Source organism: Harpia harpyja, chromosome 14 (assembly GCF_026419915.1).
Source record: "Harpia harpyja isolate bHarHar1 chromosome 14, bHarHar1 primary haplotype, whole genome shotgun sequence".
NCBI lineage: Eukaryota > Metazoa > Chordata > Aves > Accipitriformes > Accipitridae > Harpia > Harpia harpyja.
The window spans coordinates 37,693,466-37,713,675 of NC_068953.1; the positions used below are offsets into that span (position 1 = coordinate 37,693,466).

At 54.4% G+C, this 20,210-nt stretch overlaps 2 protein-coding genes across 4 annotated transcripts; both read left to right on the top strand.

Moving 5' to 3' along the window:
• The first annotated feature begins 713 nt into the window (after positions 1 to 713).
• LOC128151363 (protein PML-like) lies at positions 714 to 11,423 on the top strand. 3 transcript variants are annotated; one of them, XM_052808726.1, is made up of 8 exons: positions 714 to 794; positions 1,327 to 1,805; positions 2,775 to 3,352; positions 5,959 to 5,996; positions 7,025 to 7,262; positions 7,737 to 7,795; positions 8,561 to 8,699; positions 9,303 to 11,423. In XM_052808726.1, the coding sequence occupies exons 1-8, from the start codon at positions 768 to 770 to the stop codon at positions 10,070 to 10,072; spliced, it is 2,328 nt and encodes a 775-aa protein (XP_052664686.1). In that variant the 5' UTR covers positions 714 to 767; the 3' UTR covers positions 10,073 to 11,423. The 3 variants fall into 3 exon arrangements, with proteins under 3 accessions (XP_052664686.1, XP_052664687.1, XP_052664688.1); XM_052808727.1 differs by lacking the exons at positions 5,959 to 5,996; positions 7,025 to 7,262; positions 7,737 to 7,795; positions 8,561 to 8,699; positions 9,303 to 11,423 and adding an exon at positions 4,565 to 5,513; XM_052808728.1 differs by lacking the exons at positions 5,959 to 5,996; positions 7,025 to 7,262; positions 7,737 to 7,795; positions 8,561 to 8,699; positions 9,303 to 11,423 and adding an exon at positions 4,583 to 5,513.
• A 2,441-nt stretch (positions 11,424 to 13,864) lies between these two features.
• Positions 13,865 to 17,338, top strand: ZP3 (zona pellucida glycoprotein 3). The gene is made up of 9 exons (XM_052808046.1): positions 13,865 to 14,266; positions 15,160 to 15,278; positions 15,355 to 15,458; positions 15,692 to 15,869; positions 15,966 to 16,086; positions 16,467 to 16,558; positions 16,741 to 16,883; positions 17,049 to 17,138; positions 17,223 to 17,338. The coding sequence occupies exons 1-9, from the start codon at positions 13,865 to 13,867 to the stop codon at positions 17,336 to 17,338; spliced, it is 1,365 nt and encodes a 454-aa protein (XP_052664006.1).
• Positions 17,339 to 20,210: the final 2,872 nt, after the last annotated feature.

The following is a 20,210-nucleotide window of genomic DNA, read 5'->3' on the forward strand; positions in this document are numbered from 1 at the left end:
TTTGCTGAACCAGTGTTTCCAAAATTAAAATATTTCACGGGTGCAATCCAGCCAAGCTACCTAGTAAATATCTTCTTCAAACACTGGGGCTGGGCGGCACCAGCCTGGGCCAAGCTTTGGAGATCCTAAGGCATCAAAAGCCCCAAGGGGAGGTGACAGCAGTGCCCCACCATGCCCTCTCCTTTTGGGGGTCCCAGGCTCGGTGAACCCCCAAGTGCTCCTCCTGGTCCCCCTTTTGTGGTGGTCCCCCTTTTGTGGTGGTCCCCCTTCTGTGGTGGTCACCCTTTTCGTGGTGGTCCCCCTTTTGTGGTGGTCCCCATGGTGCAGATGGCTGGAGAAGGGGTACTGATGCCCTGCAGGAAGGGGCAAAGGAAAGCCAGGATTCAGCCCCCCAGGACAAAGAGGGATGTGGAAATCCTCTTCAAGGGGTGGAGGGGGCAGAAGCCGAGCCCCCTTTGGCACTCCCCCCCCGGAGCGGGACAGGGCACTGGGGCCCTGCCTACATTTTCTGGGGGATGCTGCTCCTTGGGAAAACACCTTTCGGGAGGGTGGTCTTGGGGTCCCCTCCGGATTTCTTCCCTCCGGGAAGGGCTGAGCCGGCTGCGAAACTCTTTTTCGGGTGTGTGTGGGGGTGTAACCGGGGCTGGGAGCGGGCTCTGAGCGGCTCCCCCCTCCCGACTCGAAGGAGGAGTTATTTACAGCGCAGAAGAAACCGAAAGTGCAGGCAGCCGAGGCGGGGGGGGGCTCCCGGTCCTGCCCGCCCAGCCATGGCCAACTCCGGCTCCGGTCCGCGGGTGAGCGCCGGCCGGTCCAGGGATGGATGGATGGGGGGGGGGGGGGGTGGGATGCGGGCGGTGGGCTCCGGCGGTGCAGGAGGGGGCTCGGGGCTCTTGGGGAGGGTTGGCCGGGCCACCAGGAAGTCCCCGGCCCCGTGGCGTGGCCTCGGGGCGGGGGGGGGGGAGGATGGGGATAAGGGTTTTGGGGTGTTCCCCCCCAGAGGACTGGGCTGGGGGGGGGAATGGCTGGGAGGGTGGTCCCCACCCTGCCAGGGTGTCATCCAGTTGTCCTTGGATGCTTCCTCCATACCCCATCCTCCGCACTGCCCCTCTGCAGCCCCCCCCCCAGCCCCATAGCCAGGGGCACCACAGCCATCCAACCTTACAACCATGCACGGGCATCGCTGGTGGGAAGCGGTTGCTCGCTGGTTGCTCCAAGTAGGGTTTGCAGGTCACCTACCCCCCCGCCCCCCCCCCAGATGTGGTTTCAGAAGCTCTTAAAAACACACCCCAACGCTCAGTCCTCTTCCTCTCTCCCTCCTTCTCCAAGCTCCTGGAAGATGACTTCCAGTTCGTCCTTTGCGAGGGCTGCCGGCAGGAATCGCCCAACCTCAAGCTCCTCACCTGCCTCCACACCTTGTGCCTCGATTGCCTGAGCAAGAACAAGGTCATCGGGCAGTGCCCCGTGTGCCGGACGGCCATCCCGCAGGCCAGCGGCATCTCCGACACGGACAACCTGCTCTTCACCAGCCTGCAGGCCAGGCTCAAGGTCTACAAGAAGATCATTGATGGGGTTGACTTGTTCTGTGACAATTGCAAGAAAGCCGGTGAGTTCTGGTGCTCTGAGTGCGATGAGTTCCTCTGCACCAAGTGCTTCGAGGCCCACCAGCGCTACCTGAAAAGGGAGAGCCACAAAGCCAAGAGAGTGATGGACATCAGGGCAGGGCCTGCTAAAGAATTCCTCGAGGGCTCCAGGAGGACCGGTAACTTGTCCTGCTCTAACCCGACCCACAAAAACCAGACTGTAAGGTAGGTCTAAGGAGGTCTGTCCCCATCTGGGTGGTCTCTTGTCGCAAATCTCTTTGGGCTAGTCCATGATGGAACTGAGCAGGATGTCCCTGTCCTTCTGCTGCTCTGATTGCCACCATGTCGTGGAGAAGGCGGGTGGAAAGTAGTGACCGCTGGGCTGTAGGGCATGGAAGGAGGGTTTGGATGAAGCCGGATTCAAGCTGATGATGGGAGAGTGGGGACAGGGTAGACCGAGGGAGGGGAGTAGGTGGGGTGCTCCTTGCTAGGGTAAGGAGGGTGGAGTTGATGGAGCTCAGCAAGAAGGCGGCCTGTTGCTTCACCTGCCGTGATGGACAGCAGAGAAGGATATGTTTTGCTGATGGTGCTAGACCAGCTTGGAGACGATTTGGGGAACAGCAGGGGTACAATGCAGGACAAGGTTTAAATGCCCTCGAGGGAAAGTCCAACCGAGAGGGAAGGGGCTGTAGCATCCATGGAGGCCAGCACTGATGCTAGCCACGATGGCCCAGATGCAACCCCTGCCTCAGTGCGTCCCTAGCCCGCCGCTTGCCAAGGCTACCAGGACTTACATGAGGGATGGATGATGATCTCCACTCTCCACTTCTTATATTCTTGCCTTAGGCATCTTATGGAGATAAGATACTCTTTGGTCTTATACTCTTACACATAACCCCAATAAGCGCTCATGGAAAGGCTCTTCACTGCCCTTGAGGTGTGTCGATGAATGTCTACCGTAATGCTTGCATAGTCACCACAGTGACTGTAGCCAGCCCAGCAGAGGAGCAGAAACTCTGTGGAGATAGTGAACCAACGTATTTTTTTGCAATTGGGAGAGTATAAAACCAAATGCCCGGCCCAAACGTGGTGGTAACTTAAATTCAATGAATGAATGAATTTGCAATTTGATAAATGAATGAATGGCAAAGTGCACAGTCTAAATTACTGCTTTGCTTGTGCTCGGCCTCACAGCATCTACTGCAACAAGTGCTGCAAGCCAGTGTGCTGCATCTGCGCGCTGCTGGACAGCCAGCACGCCCCGTTCTGCGACATCCACAGCGAGACCCAGCGCAGGCAGGAGGAGCTGGGCACCATGAGCCAGGAGCTGAAGCAGAAGAGAAGCGGCTTCGAGGCCACCTACGCGGCGCTGCAGGACGAGGCCGCCCGGCTGGAGGAGGCGCAGCGGGAGATGCGGGAGCTGATCGGGCAGCGCGTGGAGCAGCTGGTGCGGCTGATCCGGCAGGAGGAAGAGGAGCTGCTGGGGCTGGTGGAAGTGCGGCAGGAGCAGGGCCGGCGGGAGCTGGCGAGGGAGCTGCAGCACGTGGAAGGGGTGCTGCGGCGGATGGAGGCGGGCGAGCGGCTGGTGGAGAAGATGAGGCTCTACGCCACGGAGCAGGAGGTGATGGACATGCAGCCCTTCATCAAGGACTCGCTGGACGAGCTGCAGCGGCTGCAGCCGCCGGCGGCCGGGGACCGAGCGCAGTCTGGGAAATTTGCCGAGTGCAGAGCCAGGCTGCAGGCACTGGTGGAGCGTGTCATGGGGCACCCAGGTGAGGAGGCACTTAGCCAGGTGGCCTGGGGAGGGGGGGACTGAAAGCAGAGTTGAAGGTTATAATCCCTGGTTAGACCATATTCTCCATGGGTTTCAAGTCTCCTTCCACATGGTGACTTGACGGACCTTTGCCTCCAGCCTTTGGTCATGCGGTGGGCACACTCTAACCTCCCCCAAGGACAGGATGCAGTTGTTGCATCCATCACTTCCAAAGCAATGCTTGTCTCTTGCCCTTGCGGAGTACGGCAGTTCCGCAAATGCAGTTGTACTGGGAGGGAACACGGGTGAATCGCTTGGGATGGAGCCATGCCACGGACTGAAGGACAAGGGAGGTCAGTGGCACCTGGAGAGGGGGTGCGTGGAGCAGGGGCTCGCAGAGGCTGGCATTGGCAAGGAGGAAACAGGTGGAAGGGTTGGATCAGCTCTGCATCCTCTCCAGAGGAATATTTGTGCTGGTGACATGTGCAGGTCCCTCAGGGGTCATAAGCATCCTCTAGGTCTTAGTGTCCTGCTGCCCACTGACTACTTCTGCTCCTCAGATCTCCAGCCAGTTTGTCTTTGTTCAACCTTTGTCCACAACTATCTGGGGCAATTCCCCTTTTGGGTTGTTGATTAACACCTTGGGATGGCGTATCCAACCGGGAAGGCGAAATGTTCCCCGGGAGCACTTGCCGACAGGGATGGCAAGAGGTCCGTGACCGCTGCTGGGTTTGCCCAGGTCTTCCCCCAGCTCTTCAGCAGCAGCGCTGTGGTGGAGATGCTGGTCGTTTGGGAATGGCGAAGGCCTTGGCATCTGTGGTTTGTGCAGGGATAGTGTGCTGGAGGATCCGGGTTTGGTCAGAAGGTGGTAGCATCCTTCCAGAAAATGGGGGGAAATAAAGCAATGGGAGGAAGAGACTTTGCAGGTTCTTCTGCTCCATCCCCCTGCTGCTGTCTTCAGACCCGGGCTATGACCGGTGTCCTCCTTGGCCCTCTGTGGGCGTCCACCACTGAGCTCCCCAGGGCAAGCTCGTGGGCTATGGACAGCCCATAGAAGAGCCCAGGGGTGATGTCCTGGATGGAGCTTGGGGTTTCCTGGGGACAAGCTGCCTCCCACCCCACTCCTTGTGTCTCCATTGCATGGTAGGCACCCTCCCTCCGCCTCTCCACCCCACCGAGGCAGGCTGGGAGGACCCTCTGAGCCCTGATTCTCCCCTCCTGCTCCCTTCAGCCCCCTTCCCTGCAACAGGTACCTCCTCTCCCCAGCACGACATCCCATCTGAAGACAAGACAACCCCGATCCTCGACCTCGAGCCTCCTGGGGAGCACTGCCAACTGCACGGAGGTCTCCCCACAGGACTGCCAGCCCACCACCAGCCCTGTGCCCCCGTGTTGGACTCCTCCGTCGGCAGAGGACACATTTGTCCAGACCAGGGAGGGGATATGTCCCTCACCCAACCCACGCCTCCAGCCCTTCCGATGCAGAGGCACGAAGAAGCAGAGGAAGACTCAGGGTCAGCCCATGGGGACACTGTGCCTCTTCCCAGGAGCGTCCAGGATTCTCTGGCCTCCCTGCAGGAAGATTTGGGTGGCTGGGCCAGGTCCAACGTGCAGCAGGCAGACGAGCTCCTGAAGATCGGCGATCGCCTCCTGCGAGCTCAGCACAGGGCAAACAGGCACCTGGTGTCCATGACCCGGGAGATCCAGGCCATGTCCCACTCCCTGGCCACCATTGCCTCTGCCGTGGGACCCTTGCTGCAGCCTGTGGGCAGCCCATGGGACCTCCCCACTGCAGACGTGGACTGGCCATCGCTGCCCTCCAACATGCTGGAGTTATTCTCTCCCAGCGCTCTGCAGAAGCATGAACCGCTGGTCCCAGCGGCTGCCACGGCCCCTTCCCCCAGCAGACCCCCCCCTGCCACCCCCCCTGCCAGCCCAGCACGCTTGGAGCCCTCCAACCCAGCCTCCGAGGGGGAATGCCCCAAATCAAGGCACCCCACCAAGGGCAAGCGTGGTGGGAAGCCCAGCACCAGACTTCAGAAGCGGAGGAAGAAGTGAGGATCTGTAAACCAGAACGTTTGCCATGGACCGTGGCTGCTTGGAAAACCCTTTAAAGGTCCCTGTGGAGACCAGGCTCTCCATCTCACCTTGTTATGCCAATAAATCCTCCCAGGATGAACCGTGCGTTGGTCTTTTGCTGGGTTTGGGAAGGCAGCATCTCCCCTGCAAATGAACCCTCACCGCTGCATGGCAATAACTTGCTCAGGAGCAGCATGATTCTACTAATTTTCTTTTTTCTTTCCTTCCCAGCACATGTGACCTCCTGGCTTATGGGTCTGGGATGGGCGGGAGGGCAGCAAGCCCATATGGCAGAGCTGGAGGGAAGGCTTTAGTGCAAGGGGGAGTGAATGAGCTGCCGGGTTGCCAGGCAGAATGGGCACTTCTCCAGCCCAGCCTGCAAGCTCGCTGCTGGATTTTGGCCTCAGGAGCATCTCCAAGAGGTGACCCCCCAAGCAGGTGGCCCCAGAGCCACCTGTACCTTCTGCAGAGTCGTCTTTTGCTGCTCTCAGACATCCCCAGCATTGCTTGCCCTCCTTTCAGCTCGCTGTGTTTTTCTTCTTTCAGAAGCCGCCCCAGCTCTAGCCATGGAAAACTCCCACCAGGTGAGAGTGGGGATTGCTCCGGGATTTTTGCCTCGTGGCGTTACCCAGCAGGAATTTGGGGCTACACCTAGTCCTTGCAAGGTTGCTTGAGCTCTGGCATTTGGCTGCTGCTTTCCAAGTTCTCTTTTGAAAGAGGCGATCAGCCAAGCTGGCTGGGCATAGGGCTGCAGAGCCAGGGCAGGCTTCGTTCCTTGAAGGCACCTTGCTGGCTAAGGTGCAAACATCTCAGGGTGAGACGTGCCACTGCATGCACTGTAAAGAGGTCTCCTAGGCACTGTGGCTTGCAAGTCTTTTCCTGCCTGCAGCCTGCCCTGCCCACATCTGGGGCTGGTGGGGGAGAGATGCTGCAACTGGTTGTGATGGATCTGGGGCCCCCAAACACATCTCCCACAAGGGCAGAGCCCCACTCAACCAGAAGTGGCTTTCAACAATGTTGAAGGCAAGCTCTCTTCTGGTTTCCAGTCCCATAGTGCACGAAGGACTTGTCTAGCATCAGACCTGTCTGCCTTTGCCTGGGACAAAACAGCCATCACAGAACTGGGGCTGGGGACCCCCAGGCTGCCCCTCTGCAGAGCACATCCTCAGCCACCCCAGCCTGGTATCAGAAGGGCTTAACTCTGCCAGCAAGCCCTGTAGAGCCTGGGAGCCTCAGGGCTGAAGTAAGAAGATAAAGATGATTCATTCCCGCAGTTAAGGAAGGGGAGGTTCCCATCTTCTCCTTTGCAGCCCTTAAGCAAAGCAGAAAGTTTTCCTGACCCTTGTCAGGCAGAGAGGAGACCTCGACCGAGGCGGCTGGAGTGGCCACAGCCCAGGATAGCCAAGGGGCTTCATGCCAGAAATGAGGGCGTGGTGCTGGGTGACCTCAGAGCAGCAGAGACATCTGGGCAAGCAGAGCACTTGCTTTGGGCAGGGACAAACCCATGTGGTCAAGCTTGTTCGGCTGTGCTCCGGTGGCAAAGGACATCTCCATCCCTGACCACGCAGGGCTGCTCTCACCAGGCTCATCGGGCTCCTCTTTGCACACTTAGATCTCTGCCTCCACCCCTGCAAAGAGGAAGAAAGTCCAAAATGCGAATGTCCTGACGTCGCCGGTGAAGGTGGTGAAGGTTGAAAACAATGACGACGGGTGGAACCAGACGGTGCCACAGCAGCCAAGCTGCTTGGCCCAGCTTGGGACCAGCTGTTCAGTGTCTCCCATGACTCTCGCCAAGGAGGACAGCCTGCTTGAAGACGTGCCAGATGGCAACAGTGAGCTGCACGATTCAGGTAAGGGGCGTCCAGAGCGGTGAAGCCACGGGTAGACTTTATGGGGTGTAGGCATCGAGGCAGGGCAGTTTGCGGCATCTCCATAGACCTCCCAGGAGGATAGTTATGTCCCAGCGCATTGTCTTGTTCAAAGACAAGATGTTTGATGGAGATTGATGGAGAACTAGACTTTGTTCTTTAAACTGCTTGCATACTCTTAGGCTACGTGATGCTGCATTTTGGTCTTCTCTCCCCCATAGGATCTTGCCCAGTGTGTGCTTGGTATCTGTGGCTTGAGGGGAAATGAGTCCTTTTGCAGGTGGACCCTGAGGGCAGGGTTGCTCCCTGCTTGCTCCCCACCCACCTTGCTGGCTGTTCAGGGCCACCTTTTGGCACGGTTGGTGATGCCGATCGGGGGACCATTGGCCCTGGCGCTCACCGCAGGGGTGGACAGCCCCACATCCGAAAGGTGACACGTCTTTCCTACCTTGGCAGATAGCGATATTCTCTGCTTGGACAGCTTTGAGGACGACAGCACCGATGAGGAGTCCATGGTGAGTGCAGCTAAAGGGCTTTCAGTGCTTGGCCCTGCATTGCTCAGTGTTTAAGCCATGAAGACTGGACCACTTGGTGCTTCCAGACCTTCAGGTCCATCCCATAATGCCCCTTAGAGCCTGGTAAGGAACTTGGGAAATCCTTCCCTGAGTGCCAAAATAAATCCACTCTAGCTCTTCTCCACTTCTGGGGGAACTGGGCTGCCCAGCAGCTTGGAGACCTTGGTAGGTACCATCTTGGTGATGCCAAGGTGGTGAGCAGTCAAAATGAAGGCCAGCAAGAAGAGGCAGTCCAAAACGTCACCTCCTCTTTGAGGCTATGGATGGATGGGGTTTTGTTGTTACTTTGCAGCACCGAGCAGTTCCCATGACAGTCTGCGTGACCAAAAGCTGGTGACCAGCTCTTCAGAAGACATTTTAGAAATAGGAAGCTTCCCTTCCCTTCCCTGCATCCCTTCCGCAGAGGGGAGATGTTGGGTAGCCCCAACTTTCCTATCACTTTTGAGCAGAAAGCCATTTGGGAAGGATCCAAGCGAGCCGTCCCATGTGGAGGTGCATGGAGTATGCATGTCACTTTGTTTTGTGGTGCTGGAGGAGGCAAGTCTTCATGACCGACCAGTGGGGCTTATTAAACCCTATGTCCTCCAGCAGGCAGTTTGAGTAGATCTCTGAGCTTTGGTAACCTTCAGGACACGTGAGTGCCCAGAGCTGCTGCCCTGGTTCTTCCTGTGACATTTATTGAAAGCAAATTGCATGCTCTTCCAGGACTCCAGTCTGTTAGGTGACCTCAGCAACATCCTCGATGAGGAAACCAGCAAAGATTACCTGGGCCTTCCCAACAGCAGCCAGAACACACTGGACACAAGACAAGGTTCCCTGGTCTTCTTTGACATGAAGATTTTGAGTAAGTTCCTAAGCGGGGAGGTCCCATGTTGCAGCCAGCTCAGATGCCCACATCTGTCAGCGTCTCTTTTTTGCGGGGAGGGGGTGGAAGTTCAGGTATGCCCACCACGACCTTGGCTATGTAAGGGAGAGGACAATATCCTGAGCTCCCGAGAGGCCTTACCTTTGAGTTTCAGGATATCTGGAGGAACGTGGAGCCGATAGGGCCACGGGGAGATTTCTCTGAGATTGCTCGGTCAGTTAACCAGTCCTTGCACTGTTGTGTCAACATGGGCTCCCCTGCTTCTCCTTCCCATGGGCCAATCTCTCTTAGGCAAGGTGGATTTTACTTTTCAAGCCCCTCTCCTTAGTCCACCCTCAAAAAGCTGTAAAAGCCCTCATGGTCCTGGTGGGGGGAGTGATCCTGGAGATGCTGGAAGCTGAGGGTGTGACTGAATGGTGGAGATAGATAGGTGAAATGGTGGATCAGTCCCCCAGCTGCCATCAGTGGTGAAGGCTGTTAGAGGCTGAGCAACTCAATCAGTGTTTTATTTTCCTACTGAATATGAGACTAATTATGCCTTTCCTCCCTCTCCATCCTCTTTCCCTTCCCCTTCTTCTCTAGAAAATGAAAGCATTCAGATGACGGTGGTAGATGGAGAGAAAATATTCCCAGTCCTGATTCAGCCAATGAAATATTTGTCCAGCTTGATGGCCAAAAATAGCATCTACGAGATTGGTCTGAGGAATCTGCTGTGCCACCTCAGCACTGTCCACAGGCCCATCCTGGGTGGCTTTGGTCTCTGGTCACTCCCCTTTCCCACCCTCTTGAATGCGCTGACGGTCATGAACAAGAAAGAGGAGTTCAGTTCTGTCGTGTATGGTTTCCTGGACATTTTGCCCCTGATTAAGGAGGAGGTCCCCAAGAGGGATAACTACAAGCTGAAGAACTTGGCCAGCACTTACCTCTGGTGGCACTTTGGTGACTGCAGCACTATGGAGAATGCCAACATGGTGAAGTACCTGTGCGAGGTCCTGGACGTCGACCTGGTGAAGAAACCCAGGCTGATCCTCAGTCAAGCCAACCTGGAGTCCTTCATCTCCCTCCAGCCCTTGCTGGCTGAGAAGCTCCTCACCAAGCCATCAGCTCAAACACTGGCCGCCCACAACATCGGCCTCTCTGAGCTCTGGTCCTGCTACCAGCACAACCCCGAGAAGGGGCTCCAGAAAGCGTGCCGTCTCATCAACACTTGCCGGCACAGCTCCGAAAAGAAAGTCCGAAACCTGAGCAAGGTCAAGGTCTACTTCCAGCGCCAGGAGAAGTCAGCTGAAAGCCAGAAGATCCCGGCAGGCAGTGATTTCCCAGGAGCTGTAAAGAACGAGGAAGAGTGTTGAAAGATGCCGGTGCCTCTCCAGTACTCATTCCCCTCTCACCCATGGGCAATGAGTCCTGGAGCCAAATCCTGGCTCACATCAGTAGTTTTGCCTTCACTATTTCCTGCCTGCTCCTGCCTGGGGTGATGAGTCTGGGTCTCTGGGGTGTGACAGTCTCTTGCTGTCCTCTCTCACCTGAACTTGGTCTAAGGTGAAGAGGTGAGGACACCAGCTTGGCTGGGAGATGTCCTGGCTCTGATCTGACAGCCTGCAGCCACACTGTGCCTTTGTTTTCCCCCTGGATGGATCAAGCCAACTCTTGGGAGAAATCTTTCGAACCATTTCTGGTCTGGATTTTTTGGGGGGGGGGGGTCAGTGGAATCCAAAGCCGGCTGAAGAAACAGCAGGTGGGGAAACTAGTTTGGAAGGACCAAGAATGGTGGTCATTGCTGGGAAGGAGGTTGGGCAGAGCTGCTCTGTTCCTGCGAGCTGCTGTGTGGGACTGTCATGAATGAGTGATTTAGATCACTTCAAGAATCACTGTCAAAGGTATTAGCAAAAGGCGATTTTAACGTGAATTTGTAAAAGTGCGATTTAACAAAGTTCGATGGCAAGGTTCACTCTATTACTTACTACGTGGAAGAAACATACAAAGGAAAATCGATTACAATCAAGTTAGAATGATTCACACAGAGACCGGAGATGCAGAAAGGGTAAGGGAGACCCTCCCGTTGAGTCACGAGGTTCAGAATGGACCCGCTTGCTTTCTAAACTTCTGATGGAGCTTAGGTGTGGCTAGGTCCAAACTTAGTCTCAGACTTGGACAGCAGTTTATGTCTAATGGAATTAATACAAAGGGTAAGGAAAACCTCTCGTTGAGTCGTGAGGTTCAGAATGGACCACCTTGCTTTCTAAACTCCTTCTCAGAAAGGAGTCTAGGTGCAGCTGGATCCAGACTTAGCTCCACACTTGGTCAACGGTTTATGCCTAATGGAAGGGATACAAAGGGTAAGGAAAATCTACTGTTGAATTCCTATGCCAATGTGTTGGGGGATGAGTGATTATGGATCCTACACGACTCTGAGGTAGCAGCAATTTAAGATTTATTAACACTATTACGGTAAATCACAAGATTAGGTTATATGATTTTTAATCATCAGCCATTTAGCAGAGTGATTTAATAAAATTTGCTATAATCAACACTACAAAGTTTCCTAAATCCAATCGCACATACAAAAACACAAACACAGAAATAGAGGTTAACTTATGATCAAGATTCTTCTCTCTTTGCCAATTGTAAATTAGTGGTACCAAATGATCTTTGAAACGTCACAAAATCTAGTTGTAATGAATTACTCACTATTCTCCTTCATCAGCATTTGTCAGCAGACAATCTTTGACCCCTTCTTCTTCATCGGCATCTATCCGTGGATGATCTTGGAAATCCTCGCAAAATCTACTCTTTGAAATCCTCGCGAAATCTACTCTTTGAAATCCTCACGAAATCTACCCTGAGAGGCGTCCCAACTCAGGGAGATACCGGGTCACAGCCTGCTGCGATCCCAGAGAGCTCAAAGGGTCTCACTTAGGATCGCTATTTATAGGATCACGAGATGATTGACTTTGGTCGGTATATTTCCATTCTAGCCACAATTCTTGTCAGGTAATTCTGGCACCTTCCAGGGCAGGCCATGATCCAGGCAACAGGAGATTTAGGTATGGTTAGGGAGTGCCTAATCATCCTAACTCACTGTACTGTAGGCAGGACGAGAAAGTACCAGATTGTCCCAACCACTGCACTTAGAGCCGAACAAGAACACAGTGTTGGCTGGTCCTGACATTGCAACGTGGCCCAGGGAGTCTGCACCACCACAGGGACACAGCTGTGGAAAGAATTTAAAATCCTCCTTCAGTCAGCAGGATGTGACCCCTCTAGCCTGGGATATGAACCTCCTAAGTGGGCACACAGGGGTATGGTTTTCCTACCTCTCCCCCTGCTTTCCAGGCTCAAAGACAGCCAGGGAGTTGCTTGATCAGGGGATGCACCTCATTGCTCTTTGGCTCCTGCGCCTGCCTACAGATGCAGAAGAAATAAATAATTTTCCTAATTTGTTGTGCATTGCAAATGATTTCCTTTTGCTCCCTGTTCCCACAATACCCACCTGCTCAAAAAGGCAGATATGCAGGGTGGTGGGTGCTGCAGTGATGGGTGCTTTGCAGTGTCATGACTCCTTGAGCCCACGACGCAGCTGAGGTGAGCTCAATGAGCGCAGGATGACCCATGTACGTGAGGTGTGCAGCTATCCCTGAGATAGGTGTTGGCTTGAAGACAAGCAAGAGAGCACCAAGAGGTCCTGTTTGCTCAGGGAGGTGCCGAGAAAGCCCGTCAGCCTGCTCCCCATGGGAACAACCCGAGTCATTTCCCTTCGGATGGTGCATAGCTGTCCTGCCAGCAGCTATCCAGTTTGGATCATGCCAAAACAGCCTGATTCAGCCACAGCTATCGCCTGAAACTCGTGGGCATCTCACCTGGTCCTCACCTGCGTGTGCGAGCGAAGCGATGAGGACACCAGTGTTCACCCAGGGGCAGGGGCAAAGCAAACATCCTTGTGCTGTCCCTAAAACCCCATACCAGGACTCCTGTCCAAAGCCGTGCTCCTCCCCGGTGTCACTTCAATACACAAACTGCTTTTCCTCCTGATTTATTGCCTCTAACCAGGCATGAGGAAGCTTGCAGGGTGATTCAGCTGGGTCAACCAGCCCTGGTCCCCTACCTCTGGGGACCGTGGAGGGGACAACCTGCTGCTGAAGCATCCCAGGAAGGGATGGACTGCCCAGACACCATGTGGACCATTTTGCCCCAGGTCTAATACTTCTAATAATTATTAGAAGTAATTATTATTTCTAATACCTAATAGATCTAATATTATTCCTGATAAGTATTATTCTATTCATTATTTTACTACCAGTCATTTCAATGCCAGTCTTGCCCAAGAAGCTGGTGGCTCCAGGGGACAAGTCTGTTCAGGTAACAGTTAAACAGCCATGTGTGCACAAGCATTTTCCTCCCTTTTGCTAAAATCCCGGGAAGCATGGGGAAACACAAGGAAACACGGGTGGCCACGTCGGTGCGAACGCCACCATGTGGAGTCTGGTCCTGCAGGAGCAGGGATGTGGTTCAGGGCAACCGATGAGGATCTCCTCCATGATCCCCCCTTTTCCTTTTATTCTTCCACTTGATTCAAATTTAAACTTCCCCTTTGACCTCCAAAAAAATCGACTTTTGCTTGGTAGTGAAGAGCCAGCCATGAGTCCCTCATGTCGTGGAAATCCCCAATCGTCCTTGACATGAGTGGCTCCATAAGGATCATCACCACCTTGAAGGAGCTGGGGACAGGGACAAGTTTGGGCAACTGAAGAGTGGGTTTGCCTTGGGAAAGTGTCACTCCCCACACCATTCCCCAGCGACCCTGCTGCAGAAGGACCCCATGATCTGGAGGTGGGACATATGGTCTGGAGGTAGGACACACCTCCATGGAACTTACAGAGCTGGTTGTTACCAAAAAACAGAGGAAAAAACTGCAGTCAGCTGCGCAGCAAACATCTTTCCTGTGGGCAAGGGACCCAATCCAGCACCTCATTAGAGCCCACCACCATGGGTTCCCCAGGGAATTGGGTGCTCTCAGCTGCTGCCAGTTGCCCTTATGGGAGGTGTGCCGAGCATCACCTGGGGTGGGAGTGGCTGTGGGAGATGTGGGCTATAAAAGGTCCCTGGGCAGCAGTTGCTTCTTGTGCTGGACCCTGGCAGGCAGGATGAGGCCTAGAAGCAGCCTGGGGTTTGCTCTTTTCTGCTGGGTTTTGGGGGAGGTGGTTGCTTCCAACCCCTGGAGCTTCATTAGAGGGCAGGCAGAGCTATGGAGGTATGGAGGGGATCTTTCCTTGGGGCAGCCCCGTGCATTCTCCCAGCCCTCTCCCTGGGCATGGGTGGATGTCTCCCAACTCCAGGCTGCTGCCCCGCTGCACCCTGTGGCCGTGCAGTGCCAAGAGGCGCAGGTGGTGGTCACGGTGCACAGGGACCTCTTTGGCACGGGGCGCCTGGTCAGGGCTGCGGACCTGACCCTGGGCTCGGATGCCTGCCTGCCTGCAGTCTGGAGTGCTGCTGAGACCGTGGTGACCTTCGTGGCTGGGCTGCACGAGTGTGGCAGCACCCTCAGGGTAAGGCTGTGGGGGGCTGGAACCCTAGGGTGGGGGTCTGCCTCTTGGTTTGCACCTCACCGCTTTGGGGTGCTGAGACTGGCAGGAGGCTGTGGTGTAGTTGGGCTTAGGGAAATGTTTCAAAACCTTTCCTAGAGGCTGAACATCTCAGTCCGCATTTTGAGGTCAGTGGAAGCTGTGCTGTCCAGTCCAGGGGCTAGCTCTGGGGCTGTGTGAGCAGGGAAGGGCATGCAAGAGGTGGTTTTGTTTTTTTTTCCTGATGAATACAGAGGTAGCTATGTCTTCCAGGACTTTTTATGTTGTTGCTGCCACCTCCAGGGTGGAGCCCAGATGACTGGGTGCTGGGAGCCACTGCAGCAAGCCAGCAGTGGATGTTTACCTTGGGAGGCAGCTGGGTGCTGCTTACTGCTGCTTGAGTGTAGCATGAAGCTACTTCACAGAAAACTTAAATTCGAAGTGGCCTCTCTCTCCTGGGAGAGGTGTGGGGCCCTGAGGGTGAGCAGGTGCCCCCACAGCCTCCAGCCAGCAGATATCTTTGTTAAATCCCCCTGAACAGAAGTCACCCTCTGATATCCTGGGGGACAGACCTTCCTGTCTGTTGTTCTGGGGCATGGCAACTAGAAGAAAAAACAATAAGAATCAGCTTAAGCACCTCTGCATCCAGCTCTGCTGCTGACCAGAGGCTGTCCTGGGACAGGGTGGAGCAGCTTTGCAAGCCAGAGCATCCCTGCAGCAGGATGAGTACCTGTCTCCAGTGCAAGTACTACTACTGGCTGATGGACCAGCAGAACCATCTCAGCACTGAGTCTTCAGGCTTAAATGTGCTGCTCTGTGTGTGTGGCCAAGCAACAGGGCTCTTAACGGTTGGATAATGTGTCTTGTCTTTTCCCCAGGTGACCCCTGATGCTCTGGTCTACAGCATGAGCTTAAATTACAAGCCAACTCCTGCTGGCAACCCTGTCATCGTCCGCACCAGCCCTGCTGTGGTTCCTATTGAGTGCTACTACCCAAGGTGAGCCAGGGCAGATGAGTACCAAGCAAGCCCTTCTGCTGCCACAGAGCATTTAACCATGGGCATCTCTCCCCAGGAGGGACAACGTGAGCAGCAATGGTGTCAAGCCCACATGGATGCCCTTTCGTTCCACCCTGTCCTCTGAGGAGAAGCTACCCTTCTCCCTGCGCCTCATGAATGGTAGGTTTTGGGTGAGGGTCTCCTCTGGTGCAGGGCACTCTGAGGTGGCTGCGCTGGCACTACATGGCAAAGCTGGTGCTGGTATCACCCTGGTGCTCCTGGAGCAGCTGGGGTTTGGTGTGTTTTTGGTGAGTGCCCGGGGCCTTGTGCCTGTTGGGGTTTCCTTGAGTGGAAGCAGTGAAGCACGAGCTGGCTTCCCATTCATGAGTGACCAGTGACCTCTCTCCTTCCAGACGACTGGAGCATTGAGAGAGTCTCCACCATATTTCAACTGGGAGACGTCCTCCGCTTCCAAGCTGGTGTCAACACGGAGAACCATGCACCTCTAAGGCTCTTTGTGGACAACTGTGTGGCCACCCCAACCCCAGACAGGAGCTCTTCTCCCCAGTATGCTTTCATTGACTTCAGTGGGTAAGAGCTGGCTGTGCCCTTCTTTAGAGACGCCTTTCTGCAGGTTATGGATATCTCTGATGGTGGGATCCTGCTGGCCCTTACTTTCGTGTCTAGGTGCCTGGTGGATGGGCAACTGGATGATGCCACCTCGACTTTTATATCCCCAAGACCCAGGCAAGATGTGCTTCAGTTTGCAGTAGATGCATTCAAGTTTGCAGGAGACTCCAGTGATCTGGTAAATCCTTCCTAAAGCAAGTGAAGTCCCTTGTCTAGATGGGGCTATAGCCTCACTCCATTAAGAAAGTTAGAGTGGTTTTGTCTAGAATTGCATTCCCAAGGCAACTGCCTCATAGTAATGTATGACTGTGGTCACCCTGTGTTACCGCTGCTGGATCATGGGCCTCTGAGCCAAAGAACTTCCTTGGAGACCAGTTCTGATACTGGTCAAGACAAGCCCTTCTGATGGGCTTCAATAGCCAAATCCTTAAGTGGCTCAAAAGAAGCAGAGGGCCTTGAGCTGTCCTGGGGAGTTGGTGGTCCCACTGGAGACCAACTTCATGGTGCATGGTAAGGTAAATGACAGCCTAACCCCTGTGCCCTGCCTTGTCTCCCCAGATCTACATCTCCTGCCACTTGAAGGTCTCCCTGGCTGATCAAGCTCCTGATGCTCTGAACAAGGCTTGCTCCTTCAACAAAGCCAGCAACCTGTGAGTAGTTGAAACAGCAGCTTGCTCAAGGTGAAGAGCTTGGGCTTCTCATCTGGTGTGTCACCTTTCAGGAAGCCGGTGTTGGCCATCTGGGTGGGAGGGTTTTGGTCTTTGCTAGGAGACCCCAAAGCATGTGAGGGATTCCTACCACAGGGTGGGCTGGTCACCAGGCTCTCTTCCAGCTGGACTCCTGTGGAAGGTAGCCGGGATGTCTGCTCCTGCTGCGAGATGAGGAGCTGTGGCTTGGCCAGGCACTCCAGGAGGCTCTATGCTCCCTCCCAGCGGCAAGGAGGACGTTCCCGGAGAGAACTGCCCTCCCAGCTCGGTATGTCTCGGTATGCCTCTTGGTCTTTGTCACCATCATGGTAACTTGCTCAGAGCTGGGTGGCTGGAGCTGCCTCACTACCTCTTGGCTCCTCAGTGCTAAACTGAGACTGGGGAGAGCCAGATGGTCAAATGAGTTTGAGTGCTCAAACGTCTTCCCTTTCAGATCCCTTGGTGAAAGAAGCAGATGTTGCGGTTGGACCTCTCTTCATCCACAGCTGGCAGGATCACCCAGTTAGGAGGATGCCATCACAAGGTAGGGCAAGCCCAGGGAAGGGGGATGGCTTGCGTGGCAGGTCCTGGCTCTGGCTGTAACCACCTCCTTACTCCACCTTCCTAGATGCAGGTCACTTGTGGATGGTATTGGAGCTGGCTGCAGTTGCTGGTTTGGTCATCCTGATCCTTGCTGTTCTAGGAGCTCTGACTGTCTGCTGGAAACCCAGCAACCCTGTTTAAGTCACTGGTTTCAACTTTTACAGTCTATCCAATAAAAAAATAAATTGGAGGACTGGAGGGACAGACAAATCAAATCTTCATGCTAACTTTAACTGTGCTGCTTTGTCTCCTGAAGCCCTGTCCTCAGCAGAGCTTTGTACAGCCCTACACCCCCATGAACTTCTTGTAGAGCACCTAGTTGGGAACTGATGCAAAAAATCACCGCCCAGATGCTCTGTTTTCTTGTCTGTAGAAAAATGGAGTTGTGTTCTAGCCTCCAACCATTTTATCTTTCTGTGGAGCTACTTGGGTCTGCTCCATATTGGTAACTCTTCACTCAATAAGCCAAGTGGAGCTAAGGGCTTAACAAAACTTGGACCACCCTCCTCCTGCCTGAAGCTGTTTCTGGGAAAGAAATCAAGCTCTGGTGGATGAGGAAGGGAGCATGACTTGAGGGTCGGTGGGTCGGGCTCTTCCTGGGACAGACAGAGGCAGGAATTCCAGTCCCTGCCCCAAGGACTGTTTACACAGTTATATGTAACAAGCCTTGGCTGAAATGTATAAACAGTCCTTGGGGCAGGGACTGGAATTCCTGCCTTCACTCCCCCCTCCCTCCCAAAAGGGGCTTTCTGACATGCCTGAGGCACGTTGGCTTTTTCCTCCCAGTGCTGTGAAATTTGGGCTCTTCTGCTAGCAGAGTAGCTGTAAAGGGAAGATGTTCATGCCCCAAACTCCAGATCTGTTGCTCTCCACTGGCTGGGAGAGGTTCCTACTTTAGGCAGCATTGGGAACTGGACCAGCTGAACATCTCAGGCTGTGGTGTTTGCTGTCAGAGCAAATTCAAGTGGCTGGATTCATGGAAAACTGAGACCTGCGAGGAGCTGGGGCTTGCTTGCAGCGTGGCTACCTCTTGAGCTGGTTTTGCAGGGGACAGGAGGACTTCTGCGACCTCTTAGCCTGCTCCAGGGGAGCTTGGGCAGCTCTCTTGGTCATGGAGGAAAGTGGTATGTTGCACAAGCTAGCATGTCTTTGGGTGTCACCCAGCATCCTGGAGACCCTCAGCCAGATGTCCTTTGATAGATGTTACCTTGCACCGGGATCCCTTTGGTACAAGGTGCCAAGCTGGACTTGAGACTTTGGGTCACCTAAACCACTGTCCCTTCTTTTGCTATCAGTTTGGCTGCTCACAGTTCTGAAAGCAAATTAGCCTTCCCTCACAATTAAAAGATCAGTTCTGGGTTGGATGGGGGAGCTGCACTGACTTTGGGCTGGGGTTGTTGGCATGGCTTCTTTCCTCATCCATATAATCTGACCCTTGCTGAGAGGGTTTGGTCCTTGTCTCACAGCAGGGTGGCGGGTAGGAGCTTTCAGGGGGAATAGCTGGGAGAAGTCTTCACCAGCCCCTGAGAGCTGCAAGCTATCAGCTTTTGGGGCAGAAGGGAGAGGAGGAGGACATGGAAACGTGGGTGAGAGTGATCTCAGAAGGTCTCCGGTCCAACACCAGATGTATCAGCCTGGCATTGGCCTGGCTGAGGCTGGCAACAGCCGTAGGTGAAGATTCTCCTACCTCTGCATGCCCAGCCCACGGCTGCACAACCCTCCTGGAGAAGAAATATTTCTTCACCCAACCTGAACCTCCCAGACCATGAGTTGTGACTGCTGACACATGTTAAACCTTCATATACCTGATTCCTTCTTGATCAGCATCTTCTCTAGATGTTCAGTGTCCAGACCATCCCTGGGCGAATGTGCTCTGAGCAGGGACTATCTCTCTGCTTTGCTGAGACCCAGAGAGGTGCCTTTTAAATGAAAACCCCTCTCTATGCTACTCAGCACAGCTGCCCTGCAGCCTTTCAACAAAAAAACCCCAGTTGGCTCCAAACAGGAAGACAAATATCAGCCAAATCTGGTCTACAAGGATGGGGAAATGCTCTCTGGCTTTCCAGAGCAGCTCTTCACCTCCAGCAGCTCCTGCCCCTTCCCGGGCAGCATCCCCGGCTCCAGCGAGGCTCAACGGCAGCACTGACCTTGCTGTCTGATGAGAGATTTTTGACTTAAAACTTTATGTTATAAGGAAAAATGAGATGTGCTTTAAAGTCTCCTTTATACAATGGAGGGAAAAGACTGGTGTTTGTGCTTGTCCAGTGCCCTGGGACTTTCTGGTCTCTGCTTCCTCCAAAAAAAATGAATTCACACTCTTTCCCAACTGTGCTGGTCCACGGCCAATGTCATGTTGTGCTTGGAATAAAGATGGGGCAGCTGGTCCTGGCAAGGGCTAACCTGGGAGCAGAAATCCCCTTGCACATAGAGAAACACCTCCTCTACCCCGAGTCAGCATGCTTCTCCACCTGGGATTCACCTCTGCTAATCTGAGCTGTGTAAACACAAGGTGACCTGTCAGAGGGATTTATTCTCCTGCTGGGATCAAGCCTTGGTACCCAGAGACCCACAACCTAACCCCAGAGTTGGCCCCTGAGCTGGAGCTCTCTGGGATCCGATGGGGTGAGAGCAGGCATCTCCTGCAGTCCTTGCAGCCAAGGACCCGGCCAAGCGGCGATGCTTTCCCCCGGGAGAGGGACAGCTGCTTATTTACTGATTCAGCATTGCCCGCTGCTGTTATCTCGCTGACGCATGGGGCTCAGTCTGCTGGAATCCCTGGCATTTCTACACAAGTGCCAGTCTCAAGGTATTTTAAACATGAAGGAGAAGTCCTGGACCCGCTGACAGCAGCGGGGATGGGGCATCGGCTCCTGGGGGAAAAGCAGAAGGTTTTACACTGGCCCGTAAAGATTCACACAGATGGTTTTGGGGGATGTTGAGTCAGGCACAAGCCAGTCCCAGCTCCAAACTGGGTGGGATTTCTGCGACGAGTGGGCTGGCTGACATCTGCCCC